The sequence below is a fragment of the Notolepis coatsorum genome, assembly GCF_963971535.1.
Source record: "Notolepis coatsorum genome assembly, chromosome: 7".
NCBI classification, from domain to species: domain Eukaryota; kingdom Metazoa; phylum Chordata; class Actinopteri; order Aulopiformes; family Paralepididae; genus Notolepis; species Notolepis coatsorum.
This window is the reverse complement of record NC_140171.1, coordinates 76,670,952-76,690,636: the sequence shown is the minus strand read 5'-3', so window position 1 is coordinate 76,690,636 and position 19,685 is coordinate 76,670,952. Positions and strand designations below refer to the sequence as shown.

General features: G+C 41.4%; 1 protein-coding gene across 2 annotated transcripts in view; it reads right to left on the bottom strand.

The window, feature by feature from the left end:
• The window catches only part of prmt9 (protein arginine methyltransferase 9), a 41,385-nt gene that overhangs the window by 4,433 nt on the left and 17,267 nt on the right, over nucleotides 1–19,685 (bottom strand). For both annotated transcript variants that reach the window (XM_084318552.1, XM_084318553.1), the window contains 5 exons: nucleotides 16,956–17,148; nucleotides 14,956–15,139; nucleotides 10,321–11,041; nucleotides 9,225–9,378; nucleotides 1,702–1,824 (listed from right to left, as the gene is read on the bottom strand). In XM_084318552.1, the coding sequence (XP_084174678.1) occupies nucleotides 1,702–1,824; nucleotides 9,225–9,378; nucleotides 10,321–11,041; nucleotides 14,956–15,139; nucleotides 16,956–17,148 (1,375 nt within the window). The remainder of the gene's footprint in view (nucleotides 1–1,701; nucleotides 1,825–9,224; nucleotides 9,379–10,320; nucleotides 11,042–14,955; nucleotides 15,140–16,955; nucleotides 17,149–19,685) is intronic.

The following is a 19,685-nucleotide window of genomic DNA, read 5'->3' as shown; positions in this document are numbered from 1 at the left end:
CTTGTTTTTAGCACCTTTGAGGTGCTTTGGTACCATGAGGTGCAAGCATAGTCGTAGTACCCTTGAATGAGTGCTCCCGTTAGTCTTCAGGGTATTCTTGTTTACCAGAGAGGAGATCCGGTACAAGAATCTAGTTCGTTGGTTGACTTTTTTTATTACATTGGATGCCATTTTATCACAGGAAAGATTTGCCTCTAGGATGGAACCTAGGTACCGGTATGTAATTTCATCTTTCCTTGTGACAATATTGTAATGTCACCCACTGTAACTGAGAAGCCGTCGGTCTTGCTGAGTTTGTTATTTGATCCGAAGAGAATGGACTCTGTTTTACCCATTTTGCCAGTGGTTGGTGTATCTGGGCTAATAGAAGAAAAAATGTATCTTCAGATTAAGCAAATCATTCAGAACTGGCCCCATGACCCATGTCATATTTTGTAATCCATCGTTTGCATAAAGCAGACCCCATTTGGAGCCCATGAAATTGCCTTTCTAACTACTGCCCAGTCATTACTTTTGGGCATGTGGTAGAGGACCACTTCGGCAGGGAGCAATGCATCTTAAAAAAAATGTCAGCGCTACACCCCCCCCCCCCCCCCCCCCCCCAAAACAAAAAAATAGCCTTTGAAATCCAAAAGGAAGCAAGTGCTGTATATAATTATTACAATTGGCTTTAGAGTAGTTTCTCTGTAGGCGACAGGATGATGTAATTCACATGCTTTTATTTTTACTTTGGTTAGTTTGAAAATCATACTTCTAACGCACAAACAAAGAATATATCACTGGTAGTGTCTAAAGGTTCTGAGGAGGGGAGGGCTAATGTTGCAGTTGAACTGTTCATGGAGTCATATGGAGGCAGAGCATACTGGGGAAACAATTTAATATTTACAAACAGTTCCAAAGTGAAATACCACTTTAAAATCAGTTTAAAAGCTTCCCGTTTCAGGAAGGAAATGTTACACCTCTGAGAACAAGAAGAAAACAAGACTAGACAAGCCTAGTTAAGCCAGACCCAGAGACTCATGCATGCGAGTCAGTCAGTCACTCAGTAACCCACATTGGCTATTAAATTACATATACATATCTTTAGTATTGAAGAAATATAAGTGTCCCGAAAAACAGATTAGATCCCTGGTGTTTGAAGATAGAATATGCATTAGGGCTGGGTGATTAAGCCACCATGAAAACAAGATAAAGCAATTATTGTGCTGCATAATACACCCCTCTTTCCTTCACAGCCGTGGGCTCCAGTAAAGAAAACAGACATGCCATCCATGTTTATTCTCCAGAAGAAACCAAATGCTGTGAAATAGGCTTTCCTTGTGTATTGATGCATTATCTGACATACAATGTCAGTCATAAGGTGCAGGACATTCATTAAATTCCCAATCTAGATTATGTGAATATGAATGCAGAGTCATTTGATTCATTTGAGAAAATAATGATTTCTTAACCAGTCGTAAAAAGCTGAATGTCGGTCTGCTTTACTCCAATGATTACAAACAATACCAACGTAAAGAAACCTTTTACAGCCACAAAATACAATTAAAACTAGTGTTAGTCATGAGCACAGTCAATCAACGAGTGAATGAAAACATGTCTCCATTAAAAAAATATATATATAATGTTTCCCTATAACCCATTTGTTTATGCTTGGATCTGGATTGGGTCTTTAAATTAAATGTACGGGCAGTGTCCCTTTACCTTGACGTCCCTGTTGGTGTAGTTGGCATTGGAGTCCATGAGGTCCAGAATAAAGAGCTCCACAGACTCACTGAGATGCCGGCACGCTAATGTAGAGAAATCCAGAAACACATGCACTGGTACCTAAAAGGTGAAGGGAATATTTACATAATTAGTGAAGACAAAACACACTATCCAACTCCTGTTGTCACGATACCAATATTTTGACTTCAATACTGATACCAGCCCAAGTATCACGATACCAGTTCTAAAGCGATACCACGGCAAAAGCCTAAAACATCAGGAAAAGTAATGGAATATATTATTAGATGACAGAACATGGAAAATTCTTTAATCGATTATAATTAAATGTATAATTAATATTTTGATGCCGATGAAACGTAAATAAAAAATAAAATTATTCTGTTACAGCTGCTGAGCTATAGGCCTACTATAGCTAATGTCCATTTGTCATGTGTAATCTCTCCACTTGACACTATGTTAGTGCTTGTGCCAGCACAGGAGTAAAGATTATATAAAAAAATGATATACGGTATACGTATATTATATACACACGTCACACACAATATCTTCCTTTTGAATTAAATAGCTTCAGGATTCAGGATTGTTAGCCTAATATATATGAGAGAGAGCGAGAGAGAGAACACATCAGGCTCAGGGTTTCCGTTAGAAAAAATTGTTGCCGGTCTCCGTGACCTGCAAGATTTCAATCTACCGGACAAATGAGATTAATTCCGGTCATAGTTTATTGAGCTTTAAAACAATTGATAGGCAGGCTATATAAAGAATGTCATCCTCAAGGCATGTAGATTTATAATATTATTACTTAATTATTACTAGGCTACTTTTGCGTATACAGTCATTAATTAATATATTCCAAATAAAATAAGTCCCTCGATACTCCGTGCTGCTGCTGACTTGAAATAAAATAGACCGCGTATGTGGGCAGTCGGTCCGACACTAAACAGCAGTCTGTTATAATCACATTTTTATGAGCTAACGAATTCCGTTATATTGGACATTTGTATTAATTATATCAAGCGAAGAACTGAGAAAGCAGAGAGACGGCAACATTATCGTGGTTTGCGTGACGACTCTCTCCACCTCGCAACGACTTATTTGCAAAGAGTATGGCGCTGCAGGGAAGCTGATTTAGCTGTTATTGGCTCTTTTCTGGGAACCGCACAGCAGCGCCCCCCACCCAACATTGGCTGAAAATGGCTGAATTGGAGTACTGCTGGAATACTGCATTGTGCTGATAGTGCTCTGGCTCTGCAGCTTCACAAAAGTTCGCACACCCAGCACTAAGCTCTCGCTGACGACGTCGTTGTCATTATTAGAAGCAACGAGGAAACAAATGTAATGATCGTTTCGTTCATCGCATAGGCTATTTAATTTTAGCCTATTTTAATACAATTCAAATAATCAAATTGTGCTTAGACTCAGGGAATTATTTTCACCGGACATTAAGACCGGAGAGAGTAAATATGTCGGACTTCAACAGATTTTGCCGGTCAAATACCGGTAATTACCGGCTAACGGAAACGCTGATCAGGCTATTATGCTAAACGTATAAATACTAACAAAATTGAGTATTGAACCGTTTAACAGCTGGGTATCACAATACTTTTCTAGTGTCGGTGTATCGTATCCAACACAGTACATTTATTTTGATCTATACCGATATTGATGGATGTTGTAATGTTGGCTACATGTGATATTGTCTACATATGTCTTTTGCACCGTTTTGGGGGAAGATTTAATAGAATGTTTTTTTTTTTTTTTTTTTTTTCAATAATCAACATTGTTTATTGTCATGTGCACGGTTACATTTTTTTTTTTTTTTTTTTTTATTATACAATATTTGTATTGTGTTTTACAGTACACATTTCAGGTTTTCATTGTAGTCAGTTATTCTTAATTCCTTTTCTCCACAAGTTTATACAAGTATACCCACATACCCCCTCCCCTTTTCTCTCTCTTAGCATCTTTGAGTTTGTTTTTACTGTTGTCATACAGAAATAATACGTACATTCATTGGTACCTCCAGTAGAATAGCTTGTACATAAATAAAAATAAAAAAAAATTTAAATTAAAATTAAAATAAATATAAATAAATGACATCTTTATAACACCTTGCCTCCACGTGCCTCCGCTCTTCCCCGGGGTCTGGGTCACGGCTGACCGCGGAAGAGAGCGGGGGGACTCATCCTATAGCAGCCCTCCTATATCTTCCCTTCGCAGATATTCATTAAATGGTTTCCATATATCCTCGTAAACCTCTATATTGTTCCTGAGGATATATGTTATTCTCTCCATAGACATGCATTGTGCCATGTTCTTAATCCAAGCACCGATTGTGGGTGAGTCTATTTTCTTCCAATTGAAAGCTATTGTTCTTTTTGCCTGCAGTATAGCAAAATCAATCAATTTTAATTGTTTGGTTCTCAGGTTCAGATTTATTGGATATAAATGTAGCAATATCATTTTGGAGTCTAATGGGATATTCACTGACAGGATATCTTTGATTTTATTCACCACCTCCCCCCAGAACTTCTTGATTTTGTCACATTCCCAAATACAATGTATAAAAGTTCCCCGAGCCTCGGTACATTTAAAGCAACGGTCTGGTGTGTTGCTGTTGTATTTATTCAGTTTGACAGGGGTTATATAAGTCCGCATCAGCCATTTGTATTGAAGTAGTAACTTTGGCCATTCCGCTGGCTCTTTTTTGCGTTTATCGCATTTACTCTGGTCAAGAATGACCGACAGAAACAGGCTGAATGGGGGTACAGATGGGGGGGAAGACACTCTGGGAAAGGCACGGCTGCAGTCCGGGATTCGAACTCGCTAAACCCCAGATCCGTGACGAGCATGGTTGTCCCCGGCGCCGAAATAGCGCTCGAGGTATGCGGTGAGCTACTGGAGCTCCCGTATTGAAGTAGTTTTAAGCTAGTGTTGGCTGTTTGTGTCTGAGCCTCCTCGCATGCTCTGTTCCAGTCCTCGTTTGAGATCTCCTCTCCCAAGTCCAGCCTCCATGCCTCCAATCTAGATATTGACGTCTCATCTGAACCAGATACAAGCCAGTTATAGAACATTGATAACAGGCCTTTGCTATTGCAGTTCTTGATGATAATTTTTTCTAAAGATGAAAGTGTAGGAATTGCCAGTGATTGGTTTTGCAGAGAGGAAATGAAACTTCTCAGTTGCAAGTATTTAAAAAAAAATGCTTCCTTGGGATGCTGTATTTTATTGATAGTTCCTCAAAAGACATCAAGGTCAGATATTTTACTTATTCCTTCTTTTGTCCATAGTTTGAATCCGGCATCCAGTTTGCCTGGTTTAAATGAGACGTTTCCCCAGATTGGGCTGAATTGCGACATGGTGTAGTTTATTTTCATAAATGTCTTTACTTCATACCATACATTAATCATGTTAAGCACTATGGGGTGTGTAGTATATTTTCTTAAATATTTTGGCTCAGCTAAATACATGTATAAATGTAGTGGTAGTTGCATTGGGTATGCTTCCACTTCCATCCATGATGGTGGGTCTTCCTTAGAAAAATAAAACATTACAGTTCTCAATTGTGCAGCCAGGTAATACCAATGAAGGTTAGGACAGGTCAACCCCCCTGCATCAAATGGAAGGTACAACAGAGATAGGCGGACTCTAGGACATTTCTTACTCCATATACATTTTGAGATGAGACGCAATCTTTCCGAACATTCCTACCGGTGGTGCCAGAGGGATGTTTTGAAATAAGTATAGGAACTTTGGTAGTATGGACATCTTTAGTATGTTTATCCTCACAGAAATCCATCACAGAGATGGGCAAGAACATCCATCTCTCTATGGATTTGAATACAGAGTCTATCATAGGTTCATAGTTTATTGATGCTATATTTTCTATTTGTGGTATTATTTTGATGCCCAGATAGGTGAAACTGTTCGAGAGCTTGAAAGGGAATTCTTGTTGGTCAGCGGTTTGTCTCTCATTGTCATTAAGCAGCATAAGTGATGATTTAGAATAGAATGTTCTAACATTAGTTGCATAACATTTTCTACACATCCGTTGCACCTTTTTTAAGAGTTAAGAAGTTGAGAGTATACAGACGGACAAGTTGTTTCAGCTCAGAGAGTGTGATATACTGAAAGCACAGCCGGAAAAAGAAAAAAAGCCAGGTTATCTAACATGATAGTGGATTCAAAGTCATGCTATGTGTTGAGTTGAAAGTGAAAACTGACTCACTCATGTAATTAATGCAATTACAATGTGGTTGAGATTAAAAACGCTTTGCTGCTATTTGCAGACAACCGTACACAGGAGTAAACGGCTGCTGTCAAAAGAGTAACCTGAAATCTGAGTTTTTCCTGCAAAACAAATACATATCCTTATCCACCTGTACTGTACCGTTAAAAGCTCCAACCCAGGATATTTTACCATATAAATCATTCCAATCATGAATGGAAGCACAGATCTAAATGACTCCCATCATTTACAAACATTTCACATGTAAACAAAGAGTAGTCAATCAAAATGTTGTTCTGAAAGGATTTTGTTTCTCAAATTGATGAGGATCGGACCTTTAAAAGCAATTCTATATTTTTCTTTCAAAAACAACATTGACATTTTCTTTAAATTTTTATTATTATTATAATTAAAGATGAGAAGCCAGCATTGACCTGCAGAAATATTGGGCCTTGAACATAAATCTTTTAAAATAATAACAATAAGTTAACTGCAGGCATCAGCAGCATCAGTGCAGAGCACAGGGCCTCAGTGTCGCCGCCGTACTGGAGAACAAAAGAACCCATCTTGTCCCTCCCTGTCACGCTCGTGCAGATGTCAGAGCCCGGCGTTTGATGTGCTTGATGTAATGTGTACTGATGGATTCAGGTAGGCATGTCCTGAGCCAAGCTGTGTGCTCTCCAGTGTGACAGTTGTGCTATAAAAGAGCCCTCCACTGAGAGCCTTCAAAGGCGACATCTGTTAAAACAAACTACCATCACGCAAGAGGGGGGGGGGCATGAAATTAGAGCACAAACATGAAGCTTGGGGGGGGGGGGGGGGGGGGGGGCACGACAATTTCAGAAAAAAAAGGATAAAAGAATTTGAAAAGATTTCTTCACTCCTGTAGTGCATATGGAAAATGGAAGAGAAAACAGTAATTGAACAGTGTTGAAAGTTAAATAGCTTTTTGTTTTTTATTTTAAGGAAACCCATAGTTATGAAACTAAGCAGCCAATGACCCCGCCCCCCCCCCCTTCCTTAAAATAATTTAGCTTACCCCTTTTCAAAATAAACTTTGTAAGAGCAATGTCACCATATTATAATTATAATACAACTCTATCAGCCGAGTAACAATGTTCATCAAAGTGTTGAGTGCTACTGTGTAGGTTAGTTTATTAGGACAAATGCATGACAGTAAGGTTAGTTAGGGTTAGATTTTCTTTATTTTCCCCCTTTCATTTCAGATAATGGTTGAAGAAGTGAGTCTTTAGTCGACGGCGAAAGATTGGACGGGTGGGCAGTTCATTCCACCATTGTGGGGCAAGGACTGAGAAAAGGCAGCTTCTCCTTGATGAGCCTCCCGGAGCTCGGATAGGAGTGGGTCTGAGACGACCAGAAGATGCAGAGTGTAGGGGTCTTGAGGGTGTGTATTTAGAGACCATTGACCAGAGGTAGGCGGGAGCGGTTCCCTTTGCCGCACGGTATGCCAGGTCAAGGGCCTTGAAGCGGATTCGTGCAGCAATGGGGAGCCAGTGCAGGTCCCTAAGAAGTGGGGTGACATGGGCTGACTTCGGTAGGTTTGAGATCAAATGGGCCGCTGCGTTCTGAATGAGTTGAAGAGGCTTGGTGGCAGTAGCCGGGAGGCCAGCAAGCAGTGCATTTGAGTAGTCGAGGCGGGAGTTTATTGGACAAGGAGTTAAGTGGCTTCTTTTGTCAGGAAGGGGCGGATCCTTCCGACGTTGCTCAGGAGGTAACCTCGTTCCCAGTCTGGTAAAGAACTACTGCCGAAAGTGTCTATGGGGTAGAATTTCCGGTGTATGTATGTACTTCCCCTGGAAGCTGCCTCCGAACGGACCAAACCTTTCCCGAATCCTGTCGGCAAACAAGCTAGAACGTCCCGGTCATGTAGTAAATTCTTCAGGCAAAGCTGTTGCAGTGGCTTAAACGAGGAAATATTGTGCACTTCACACGTTTCTATAATTGTTTTGTCGAAACCGGAACGCCTGTAGCCTGTACTTCCGTTTAGATACTTTAGGAGGGGGCGACCAGGTAGCGCAGCGGACTAAGCGTCTGTCTACCACCGCAGAGAGTGGGATCGAATCCAGCTGCGGTACCTCCGGCTTGGTCGACCGTCCATACTGACACAATTGGCAGTGTCAGCGGACCGTGGGAAAGACGCTGGGGTGGGTCCTGGTCGTTGTAAACAGCGACTCCTACAGTTCGGTCGGGGCGCCTGCACAGCGAGGGAAGGATATGGGGGAGGTAGTGTGACCCTTCCACATGTTACACTCCCCCAGTGAGAGTCCGCGCTGCCAGGTGAAAAGAAGCGGTGGGCTGGCTACACATGTGTCGGAGGAAGCATGTGATAGTCTCCGCCCTCCCAGACCGACGGTAGGGGGTAGAGTGCGCAACGACCAGGAAGGGGCTTGGGAATTGGCATAACGACTAACATTGGGATGGGAGAAAAACAGAAAAAGGAGGGGGAAAAAGATAATACAAAAAAATATATATAATAAATAAAAATTAAATATGTAGATACTTTAGGAGGCATATCTTGTCCAGCCTACTCAGGAGGAATCTGCAAGTTCTGGTTGTCGCTGCGATGTGAGCGGAGAAGTTCAACTGGTCGTCGAGGACAACACCAAGGTTCTTGGCGGTCGGGGATGTGTCAGTAATCTTAAAACAGACCTACAGCACAGGCTACATGTTTAGTCTCCGAGGTCCAGACCTCTGAATGTGAACAATGCAAGCTTACAAACACGGCATCTGAGGAAACAGTCAATATTTACCATTGCATCAGTGACATGAGACGGCATGCAAAACATGAGGGAGCTCTAGATGCACGAGGGGAAGGTTTTGCAATTCGTGTCACGCTGGAGTCGACCACGATCCTTTAGTGTGCTTTCCTCTGGTAACAACGTTCATAAGGATGGACAGATCAATTATGACATGGTAGGAACAACACATCTCAGCAGAGAAGTTCACAACGGGTTCAGATCTTCTCTTGAAAGGTGGTGATGAAAAGTTGGGCTAATAAAGACATCGAATGGAAAACAGAAAGTGGAACCTTCTAACTCAATTTGTTCCCACACGCCGCTCACTGACATCGTTTTAAGCATGAAAGCTCATCCTAAGGTCAAAGGATTTCCATTTCTTATCTAGCCACATTCAGATTTGTGGTCGTGAAGTACAAAACAAATATGTAAATGTATGCAAAGTAGATAAAATGGTTGACCCGCAGATATCTTCATGCAAAGGTGTGGTGGTTGGCTTGTAGCATGGTACTCACAGTGAACTGGTTGATGAAGGGAGCGATGTTGAAGCCTAGCGTGGGCTCCTGGCCCTGGACAGCACTCTCTAGCAGCAAAGTGTCCGACTCCACCAGCATACCGTGCACCACGATCCTCTCTGGGAAAATACGTCCTCCGTCCTCCAATAGACACCTGGCATAGATCACACGGACAATATATTACTAACCATCAAAAACATTGACCATTCATATATATATATATATACCGGTATAGTACAATATTTTAGTGTGTAATAATTCATAACATTTTCATGAATATAATTTTTTGTCAGCTTAATTTAATTTGGTGGAATATCATTTTGTGGTTATAAACTATTTCCACTAAGGATGCACCAATAACAATAGCAGATATTGGGTAAATGCACCTGTGTGCTTGTGACTTGGATGCTCAGAATTTTAGGCACAGAGAAGCATGTTAGATTCCTCTAATGAGGGAAAAGCTCAATAATTATTTGTCCAATGACCCCAAACTAATGCTCCAAGTCTGAACTACTCGGTAAAAGTACTAGATTAGGTCAGATACTTGCCATCGGTTTGATACTTAAAAAAGGTAGAATCCTCTCTTGGCAGAGCCGGAGATGTAACCAGCAATAGTGACCCCGCCCTCATCTATCCCCACTCACCTCCAACCCACACATGAAACCAAAACAAAATAATGTACACAAAGCGAAATACCAAACAGGCTCTTTTGCCTAGAGGTCACCGTTTGACAGCATTACAGATTCTACCTTTAAAAGTTTAAAAACACTCCTCCAAATCTATATTGGCAGTAAAGAAGTGATATCGGTGCATCCCTAGCCAATTCCCACCAAAACCAGATCTTGCATTATTATTTATTATTATTTATTTTTTGCAAAATGGGTATATTCTGTTTGGTTTTACACAATATGTCTATCGGTGTGTTGTACGTGTGTAGGGGCAGGTATATATAAGATTTTTTCTTCTTCCTGTTCCTTTCGGCCATGGTATTTTTTGTGAATTATGTGAATATGTACTGTTGGACTGTGGTGATTCCATGTACGGATAAATAAAATGATGATGATGATGATGATGAGTATGAGAACATCCATGTCACCTGGCCAGAGAGGCTTTCTCCATTAGCTTCTGTCGGATCAGACCGCAGGTCTCCACGCTGTCCAGGATGATGGCGCTCCACAGCTTCTCCCTGGAGGGCCTCTGGAGCACGGCCTGCTCGTCCTCCACATGGTTGAGCCAGAACTCCAGATGTTTCTCCGGGACGCCGTTGGAACAAGCCAGCCTTCTAAGGACCTCCTGCTGTTGGCTCTTCTCCACCGAGCTGTAGGCCTTCACGCCGCCCTGGCTGGCCGCCATCAGGGAGAGAAGGGAGAAACCCTCCGAAACATCCAGCACGTAGAGGAGGTCACTGGGGTCGGGGGAGTTGGTGGACAGGTCCCCGTCGGCTGGTCCACTGGGTACCCCCCCCGACGTGGGGTCCTGGCTCCGACGAGCCATCAGGCCAGTGATGAGTTTGTCCAGTGCACTGCGGAAACTCTGGTGATAATGCTGATTGTTCAGGAGGGCTATTTCAGAACATTCTAGCATGCAGAAGTCTTTAGGTTGATTGTGGTCTGTTTGGAGACCAGCTAATGCGCTGCAGAGTTCAGCCTCTGGGTTTGCGTTTGGTCCTGGGTTGCCAACAGACGGAAACTCTGGACTCGGTTTGTCGAGGCAGAGCTCACGGCCATCTCTCGCCACGGCAACACTGCAAAGCCTCAGGTATGCATCTCTGCAGGAGACCTCTACGATCAGCTCGTCTCCGGGTCTCAAGGCAAAACCTGAGAAGGAACAATGGAAGAAAGCCGTTTAGCTGGCCTTTTCAGTTGATGTAATTAACGGTATCCACCTGAACATTTGTACATGGGTCAATGACGTTTTAACTGCCCATGTTCATTCAGAACAACCAAATGAGCTGCGTGTGGAAGGGCCTACTTTCTACATTAAACATTAGGGCTGTCCCAATTACCATTTTCTGGGTTTCGAAGCTTCAGTAGTAATTATCATTTAATAATCAAAGCTTCATTCTTCCAGCACAAACGTTTTTAATCCAGTGGGTAAATAAGAGCAATGTGATAAGATAGGTTTCCTTGACTGAGAAGAACCGATATTTCTAAATGATTGATTCAAAATGTTTCTACAAGCTATTATTTTTTTATCCACTTTTTCTCCTCCTTTTTCTATTTTTCTCCCATCCCAATTTTAGCCATGCCAATTCTCCCCTCCCCTGTCTTGAACGTTGCTCGCACGTGCCCCCCACTGGCCGGTTGTAGGGAGGATAGAAGCCCGTCACATGTCCCCTCCGATACATGTTCAGGCAGCCAGTCGCATCTTTTCACCTGCCAGCGCGGACTCTCATTTGGCGAGGAGTAACGTGTAGGAGGCTCACACTGCCCCCGCCATCTTCCTGTCTCTGCTGTGCAGGCGCCCCAACCGACCTGTAGGAGTCGCTGTTTACAACGTCCAGATTACCACCCTTCGACTTCCCACCCGCTAACTCTGCCAATTGAGTTAGTATGACGGCCAGCCCAAGCCGGAGACAACGCCGACAGCCGGATTCGAACCCGGTGTCTCTTGCGTTGGTGACGAGCGCAATGTGCGCTGCGCCACCCAGCCGCCTCTACAAGCTATTTCTGATGCTGAAGTAGGCACATTTTTGGAGTGGAATAATAATAATAAAAAATTAAAAACCACCAAAAACAAAGAAAGCATTTGGGTAAGCCCTAGTAAACATAATAACAAAGTAAACTAAGACGCTTTTGTAGTTTTCTATATGAAAAGAGGGAAAAGAAACGTACATTTGCAGTCCGCAATAATAATAATATTAAAGTCACATGGGGTATAGTATTATTTTTTTTCCATGATGCTACGCTCATAAATCAGCAAACAACTGGCATGGAACAAAACTCTTTTGCCACGGTGTAAAAAAGAAAAAAGGAGCAGAAGGGAGGAGGGGAGAGGAAGAGACCGATAGGGAAATGAGATTCAGGGGGACAGAGTATTGCAGGAGGGAGGGGGGTGCACAGAAATAAATCCTACAGGAATAACATCTGTTCATGTCTTCACGTCAACGCGCAGCTCGTCAGGGGCATTTGGGGAAAATGCATATTTATGCCCTATAAGAATTTCATGAACACTAAAGAGTGTCACAGGCGATCGCGGCGCACATGTTGTGGCGGCCCGGAAACGGATGTTGGTGATCACCGGGAAAAGGTGGCAGCTCCCCCGGCGCCAATTACTGGCTCTGTGACACCTGGGCTTTCCAAGTCCCGACTGAAAGATGCTGTGCCTCCGACGTACCAACTGCACTGTGTCGCACTGCAGGGTGCCTACTGGTATGCCTGTCAAAGAGCACAATAGCATGACCTGATCTAGCAAGTCTGTGAGAGTGTACAGCGCCATCCAGAGTTACTGGAACTCTGTGAAAAGATAAAAGGATAAATGTGTCCCGAAATGGTGTTGTAAAAACCAAAAACGTAAGACCCCCACTTCTGGAACTAGTGTACATGTAGCCCTACTGCTCTGGGATTGAATCCCACCAGAACCTTCTCACCTGTGTCTCCCTCTCAGCCTTCCTACTGTCTCAATTAAGAACAGTCTCTCCCTCTCAGCCATCTTACGGTCTCAATAAAGAACCTTTTATCCTGTGTCTCCCTCTCAGCCTTCCTACTGTCTCAATAAAGAACCTTCTCTCCTGTGTCCTTCTACAGTTTCCCTCTCAGCCTTCCTACTGTCTCAATAAAGAACCTTCTCTCCTGTGTCGCCTCTACTCAGTTTCCCTCTCAGCCTTCCTACCATCTCAATAAAGAACCTTCTCTCCTGTGTCTCCCTCTCAGCCATCGAACTGTCTCAATAAAGAACCTTTTATCCTGCATCTCCTCTACCGTTTCCCTCTCAGCCTTCCTACCATCTCAATAAAGAACCTTCTTTCCTGTGTCTCCTCTCCTGTTTCCCTCTCAGCCTTCCTACTGTCTCAATAAAGAACCTTCTCTCCTGTGTCTCCTCTCCTCCGTTTCCCTCTCAGCCTTCCTACTGTCTCAATAAAGAACCTTCTCTCCTGTGTCTCCTCTCCTCCGTTTCCCTCTCAGCCTTCCTACTGTCTCAATAAAAAACCTTCTCTCCTGTGTCTCCTCTCCTCCGTTTCCCTCTCAGCCTTCCTACCATCTCAATAAAAAACCTTCTCTCCTGTGTCTCCTCTCCTCCGTTTCCCTGTCAGCCTTCCTACAGTCTCAATAAAGAACCTTCTCTCCTGTGTCTCCTCTACTCAGTTTCCCTCTCAGCCTTCCTATCGTCTCAATAAAGAACCTTCTCTCCTGTGTCTCCTGTCTCCCTCTCAGCCTTCCTACTGTCTCAATAAAGAACCTTCTCTCCTGCGTCTCCTCTCCTCCGTTACTAGGATAATACTTTGCATAGAAAATATTAAAACATGTATTCACCAGCTTTTGGGTAATTCGTCAAGATTAATAGAAAATGCTTTGGGCAAAAGAGGCAATGTTTCTTGATTTGAATATGGGGGGCATTGGAAATGGAGCAAAATTAATGTGGCTTTTGTGCTGCATTACAATTAATCAGAAGTTGAACTGTAAACAAACATGTATTAAGATTAGGGCTGTCAGTTTATCGCATTAATTAGATTGATTAATTACACAGCAAATTATCGCGTTATGAAAATTAACAAAAAAAAATAAAAAATTATAATATTTGATCTCATTCATTCAATAAGAACGTAGAATAAACTTTTTTTTTTTTTTTTTAAATGGTCTATTTGCATGTTCTTGGTATCTGATTCTAGGGACATCTATGGATCTCAGGGAATGTATTCCCAGTGTCAGAAATACTGTGTATGTTACTAAGATTGAGTAAATTGTAATGAACCAAATGAGAATATCAATTCAATTTTTTTTTTTTTTTATCTTTGACTGTGAATAACACCATGCTAAAATTGACCAGACCTGAAAAATCTAAGCAAATGAATAAATGGAAGATGATTAAACAGAAGGTTTTGTAGATACAGTACTGAATTCTGCCATCCGGACACATGCAATTTGAAATATGATTATAGAATATAGAATATCAGGCCTAAAATGGTTATGCGATTAAAATGTGATTAATTCGATTAATTAATTACAAATCCTGTAATTCATTAGATAAAAAAATGTAATCGCCTGACAGCACTAATTAAGATGTATTGTTCCCAGTTACTGTGACCATCACCATTGCTGCATGCACTCCAAAAGTGCATGTCTTCTGGTGTCTTACTGTGGGGGCTGTGGACAGGGTAGATGACTTTCTTATTGTGGGGACTGTGGACAGGGTAGATGACTTTCTTATTGTGGGGACTGTGGACAGGGTAGATGACTTTCTTATTGTGGGGACTGTGGACAGGGTAGATTACTTTCTTATTGTGGGGACTGTGGACGGGGTAGATTACTTTCTTATTGTGGGGACTGGACAGGGTAGATTACTTTCTTATTGTGGGGACTGTGGACAGGGTAGATGACTTTCTTATTGTGGGGACTGTGGACAGTGAAGAATTGTGGTTATTTTCGTTGTGATTACAACAGGATAATTAATTATGGAATTCCACATCGAAAGACGAGGCCTTATGAACAAACAAACAACGCAGAGACAGGCACTTTTGAGGCAATCAGGAGCTGGACATTGCGATATCTAACAGGGTAGATGGCTTGCTTACTATGGGGGCTCTGAACAGGGTAGATGGCTTGCTCCCAGCAAGTGTCCTCCTGGGGTCCTGTGGATAAGCTGCTGTCCTGGTCCAGATGGAGTTGGAACCACACGGCCAGGGCGTCCAGCTCCCCCTCCTGGGTGACGGGCAGATGCACCCTCTGGACCTCCCTGGAGCTCAGCCCCTCCAGCTCCTAGTGGTTTTGGCACAAGAGTTAGTCAGAGCTAAAATGACGGAAGCCGATATGTCGGCTTGTTACTGTATAATGCATCCATAGAGATCACTGTTGTGTTTGCCATGCTTATTACTGTTATTTTACTTAGGAAGGTTCAGGAAATTTACCTTTACATATACAACATTGCTACTTTCATAACACTAAAACAAGCGCCCTCCTAGGATGTTCAACAGGTTTTCATACCAGCTTTACCGTCAGCATTGGCTAGCAATGCTAGTGCAAGTCAATGGGGTATGAAACAATTACTTTCAGAATCGCTCTCATGCCATTCCATATAGTAATGGTAAGAATAAGAAATAAAACCATTTGAAAAGACCCCATAGACTTGCACTTGTATTGCTAAAAACGGCATATCTCAGAAACAGATATGATGCGAGAGCTATTTGAATACAAGAAAAGGCTTCAAATGTGATCAATAGCATATGATATTCTGAATCTTCCCTATAACTTTTTCTAACCTGACGGGTCACTTTAGACAGCCTAAACACCTAGAGAAGAGAAGCAAGGCCCAAAAGTGGTTCAGGGACTTAGCAAGTAAAACACCATGGGAAAACTGAAGATGAACCGGTATACCAACAGGGCAAACACAACACAGAAACCGACAACAAATGAGGCAAATAAAATATAAAGAGAAAAGATCGGGCCAACAATAGCAAAATGATGTGCGTTAGCACAGAAGAGACAAGCATGGGCGTAATAAACAATAACATGTAGAGATGCATTCCATGTTATAGATAGGGATGCACCGATCCAACTTTTTCAGTCCCGATACAGAGTACCGATACCTGGGCTTTGGGTATCGGCCGATACCGAGTACCGATCCGATACCCATTGTTCAATTAATAAACTGTATGCCTCACTATGTGAAAGAGACTGGGATCATCATTTTGACTTAAAACATTACTTTCCTAACTTAGTGAAACAAAATGTAACAAATTAACACATAAATGTACTGAATTGTTGTTTATCATTTTATTTATTATTATAATTTTTTTTATGATCAGATATATATGATTTTTTTGTACGCGATCCAGCTATTTTAGTCATATCAGTGCAGATATCCAATATCAATATCGGAGCATCCCTAGTTGGGAACAACAGAAACGCACCACAAGGAACAGTACACCAACATCTCTGATCCAGTCCCTCGAGACAGAAGATAAAAAATAGCTTTTTGCTAGTGATGCACCGATGTGAAAATTGTGGCAGATACCGATAACCGATATTAATATTGCTGTTCTGGCCGATACCGATATTTACCGATGTCGATATCTCTGTATAGAAAACACTTTTTTATGATAATCAAATAAAGAGCCACTTTCCAAAAGGCATTTTATTTAATTTTTTTTACTTTTGTAAGTTATTTTCAGAAATGACTGATATTGTGAAACTATTTAAGACCAAAACATGTATTATAATTAAAAAAAAAAAAAAAAAAAAAAAAAATCGGCCCAATCTTGATATCGGACCGATACCGATGTGTAAAAAAGTTGCTGTAGCAGCTAATTCTAACAAGTAATATATAACTTGTAATATATAACTACTAAGTATATATATTATATAAGCTTTATGGACTTTTTGGAAGGGTGCAAGGGGCAGATTGGTAGCAGACAGGATTTGTACCAAGTCAAAAAAAAGGGAGCCAGTCAAAGAGGGGTTTTGTATCAGAATCAGATCCATTGATTTGATGTCAGGTGAGCTGGGTGGTAGAGTATTAGCAGTGTTCCATCGTATGAACACCCCGTCAACCCATAGAGGACCTGGTTCTGCTGACCTGCACATTGTTGAAGTCTATGTCCAGGGCTCTGAAGGGCTGGGTGAGAGGCCTGTATCCCCCTGGCAGCCTGCTCAGTCTCTCTGTGGTGTAAGGCTCCATGGACTCATCTGGCTCGGAGGTGCAACTCACGGGGCTATGGATCTGCCCCACCGCGGCCATGGACACGCCCCCCACCTCCGCCACGCAGAGCCTGCGGACGACACGGAAGAGCGGCGTTGAACAGACGCCGTGTCATATTGTCCAAGAGAGTTGGTCACACGTCTCGTTTTTCCTTTGAGAACTAAGGGGATTAAGTTAAGTGGATTTGTAGCATAATACAGCACTTAGCCCATGTCAAGTAGCAAAGAGGACTAGGGCCGTTCTCTCATAGTCAATTAATTCATCAAGTTGGTTTTAGTTGACCAAGACCTGTTGAATTTCATGCTTTTTTCTATTCTGAATGAGTTATGTCCTGATAGATTATGTCAGTATATCTCTGTAAGGACTAGATTAAAAGAGGTCCCTCTGGATTACTGCACGTGGGAAACTCAAATTTCACAAATTTGGCGATGCAATAAACTACTGGATTCATCGACAAAATGTATGATTAATATTGGCCAGCTAAGAGTTTCTTTAGGACAGCCCCAGAGATAATATCTTTTTTTGCCTTTTCATCCTTTCTCCCATACCCCAATTTTGTCATTAGGACAATTCCTTCCTGGTCATTGGACTACCCTACAGTCAATCTGGGGAGGGTGTAGACAGTACCATACAGTCAATCTGGGGAGGGTGTAGACTACCCTACCGTCTACCCTACTTTAAATCTAGGGAGGGTGTAGACTACCCCACTGTCAATCTGGGGAGGGTGTAGACTACCCTACCGTCAGTCTGGGATGGGTGTAGACTACCCTACTGTCTGTCTGGGATGGGTGTAGATCAGGGGTTCTCAACCTTTCTGCTGCCAAGGCACCCCTGTGTCCAAAAAAATATTCCAGGGCACCCCTACATACGATAAAGACTTTTGCGGTCCTGTCTTTTTTGCTACAATGATGACAAAAGTGCTTGCTTTCAAAATAACGTTTATTTAACCCATTGAAACCGGGAAACAAACAGAAAATAATGTATTTTATTTTTAAATACAGAAAAATATCAAAGTGCTCTGTTGCAGCTGCACTGTTTTCCATAAAAATAACATAGTGTGACCATTTATCAAACAGAAAATCATGTATTTATTTTTTTAAATACAGAAAAATATCAATAAAGTGCTATCTGTTGCAGCTGCACTGTTTTCCATAAAAATAACATAGTGTGACCATTTATCAAACAGAAAATCATGTATTTATTTTTTTTAAATACAGAAAAATATCAATAAAGTGCTATCTGTTGCAGCTGCACTGTTTTCCATAAAAATAACATAGTGTGACCATTTATCAAACAGAAAATCGTGTATTTATTTTTTTAAATACAGAAAAATATCAATAAAGTGCTATCTGTTGCAGCTGCACTGTTTTCTATACAAATAACATTGTGACCATTTATCAAACAGAAAATCATGTATTTATTTTTTTAAATACAGAAAAATATCAATAAAGTGCTATCTGTTGCAGTTGCACTGTTTTAAAAAAAAATAAAAACTAGTGTGACCATTTATCAAACAGAAAATCGTGTATTTATTTTTTTAAATACAGAAAAATATCAATCAATAAAGTGCTATCTGTTGCAGCTGCACTGTTTTCTATACAAATAACATTGTGACCATTTATCAAACAGAAAATCATGTATTTATTTTTTTAAATACAGAAAAATATCAATAAAGTGCTATCTGTTGCAGCTGCACTGTTTTCAAAAAAAAATAAAAACTAGTGTGACCATTTCTCAAAACAGAAAATCATGTATTTACTTTTTTTAAATACAGAAAAATATCAATAAAGTGCTATCTGTTGCAGCTGCACTGTTTTCTATAAAAATAACATAGTGTGACCATTTGGAAATATTATTCTAGTGAGGTGACGCTTGTTTATGACATCACATCCTGCCATTCTTTGTTGACGGTCAGGGACACAATGTTGACGTATAAAACAGCTATATATAAATGTAATCTGCAGAGTGCCTTTTACTGTTTCTGTTAAATACAGTTTTCATTCATTCATTCACATTTTGTATCATAATAATAACAGCAGCGGATACACTCACTTTGTCTGCACTTGGCGAGTAGCCCATCACCGTAGCCCAAGCGTGTAATTAGCACGCTTGTGATCCGGTCTTGAACTTTCCATAACTTTCTCGATAAATCCATTTGATTAGATCCAGCACTGAATGCATTTAGTAATTATTATCACGACAGCCGCCCGCTTTGCAATTCATTGATAACGGATCAGAGCCAGCTCTGTAACGGAGATAGGACCCGCGATGTGACGTCACACGAATGCGACTTCTCTGGAAATGCGTTGGAAAATCTGTTGGTAAAAGCAATGACGCCTGACGCGGACGTTAAGTTGTTTCTATAATAACTTTACGAAACGTGTGAAGACATTTTGATCGATTTCTTTTTTAGTTCATGTTATTAGATTAGGCAATTATTGTATACACATGAAGCACTAGATAGACTATTTGTTTAGTTAATAGTTGTCATTCTATATTCTTAAAGAAACATTCCCATCAGGCATCTCGCGGAACCCCTGACAGCTCTCCGCGGAACCCCTGTGTGCCGCGGAACCCCTGTTGAGAACCGCTGGTGTAGATTACTAC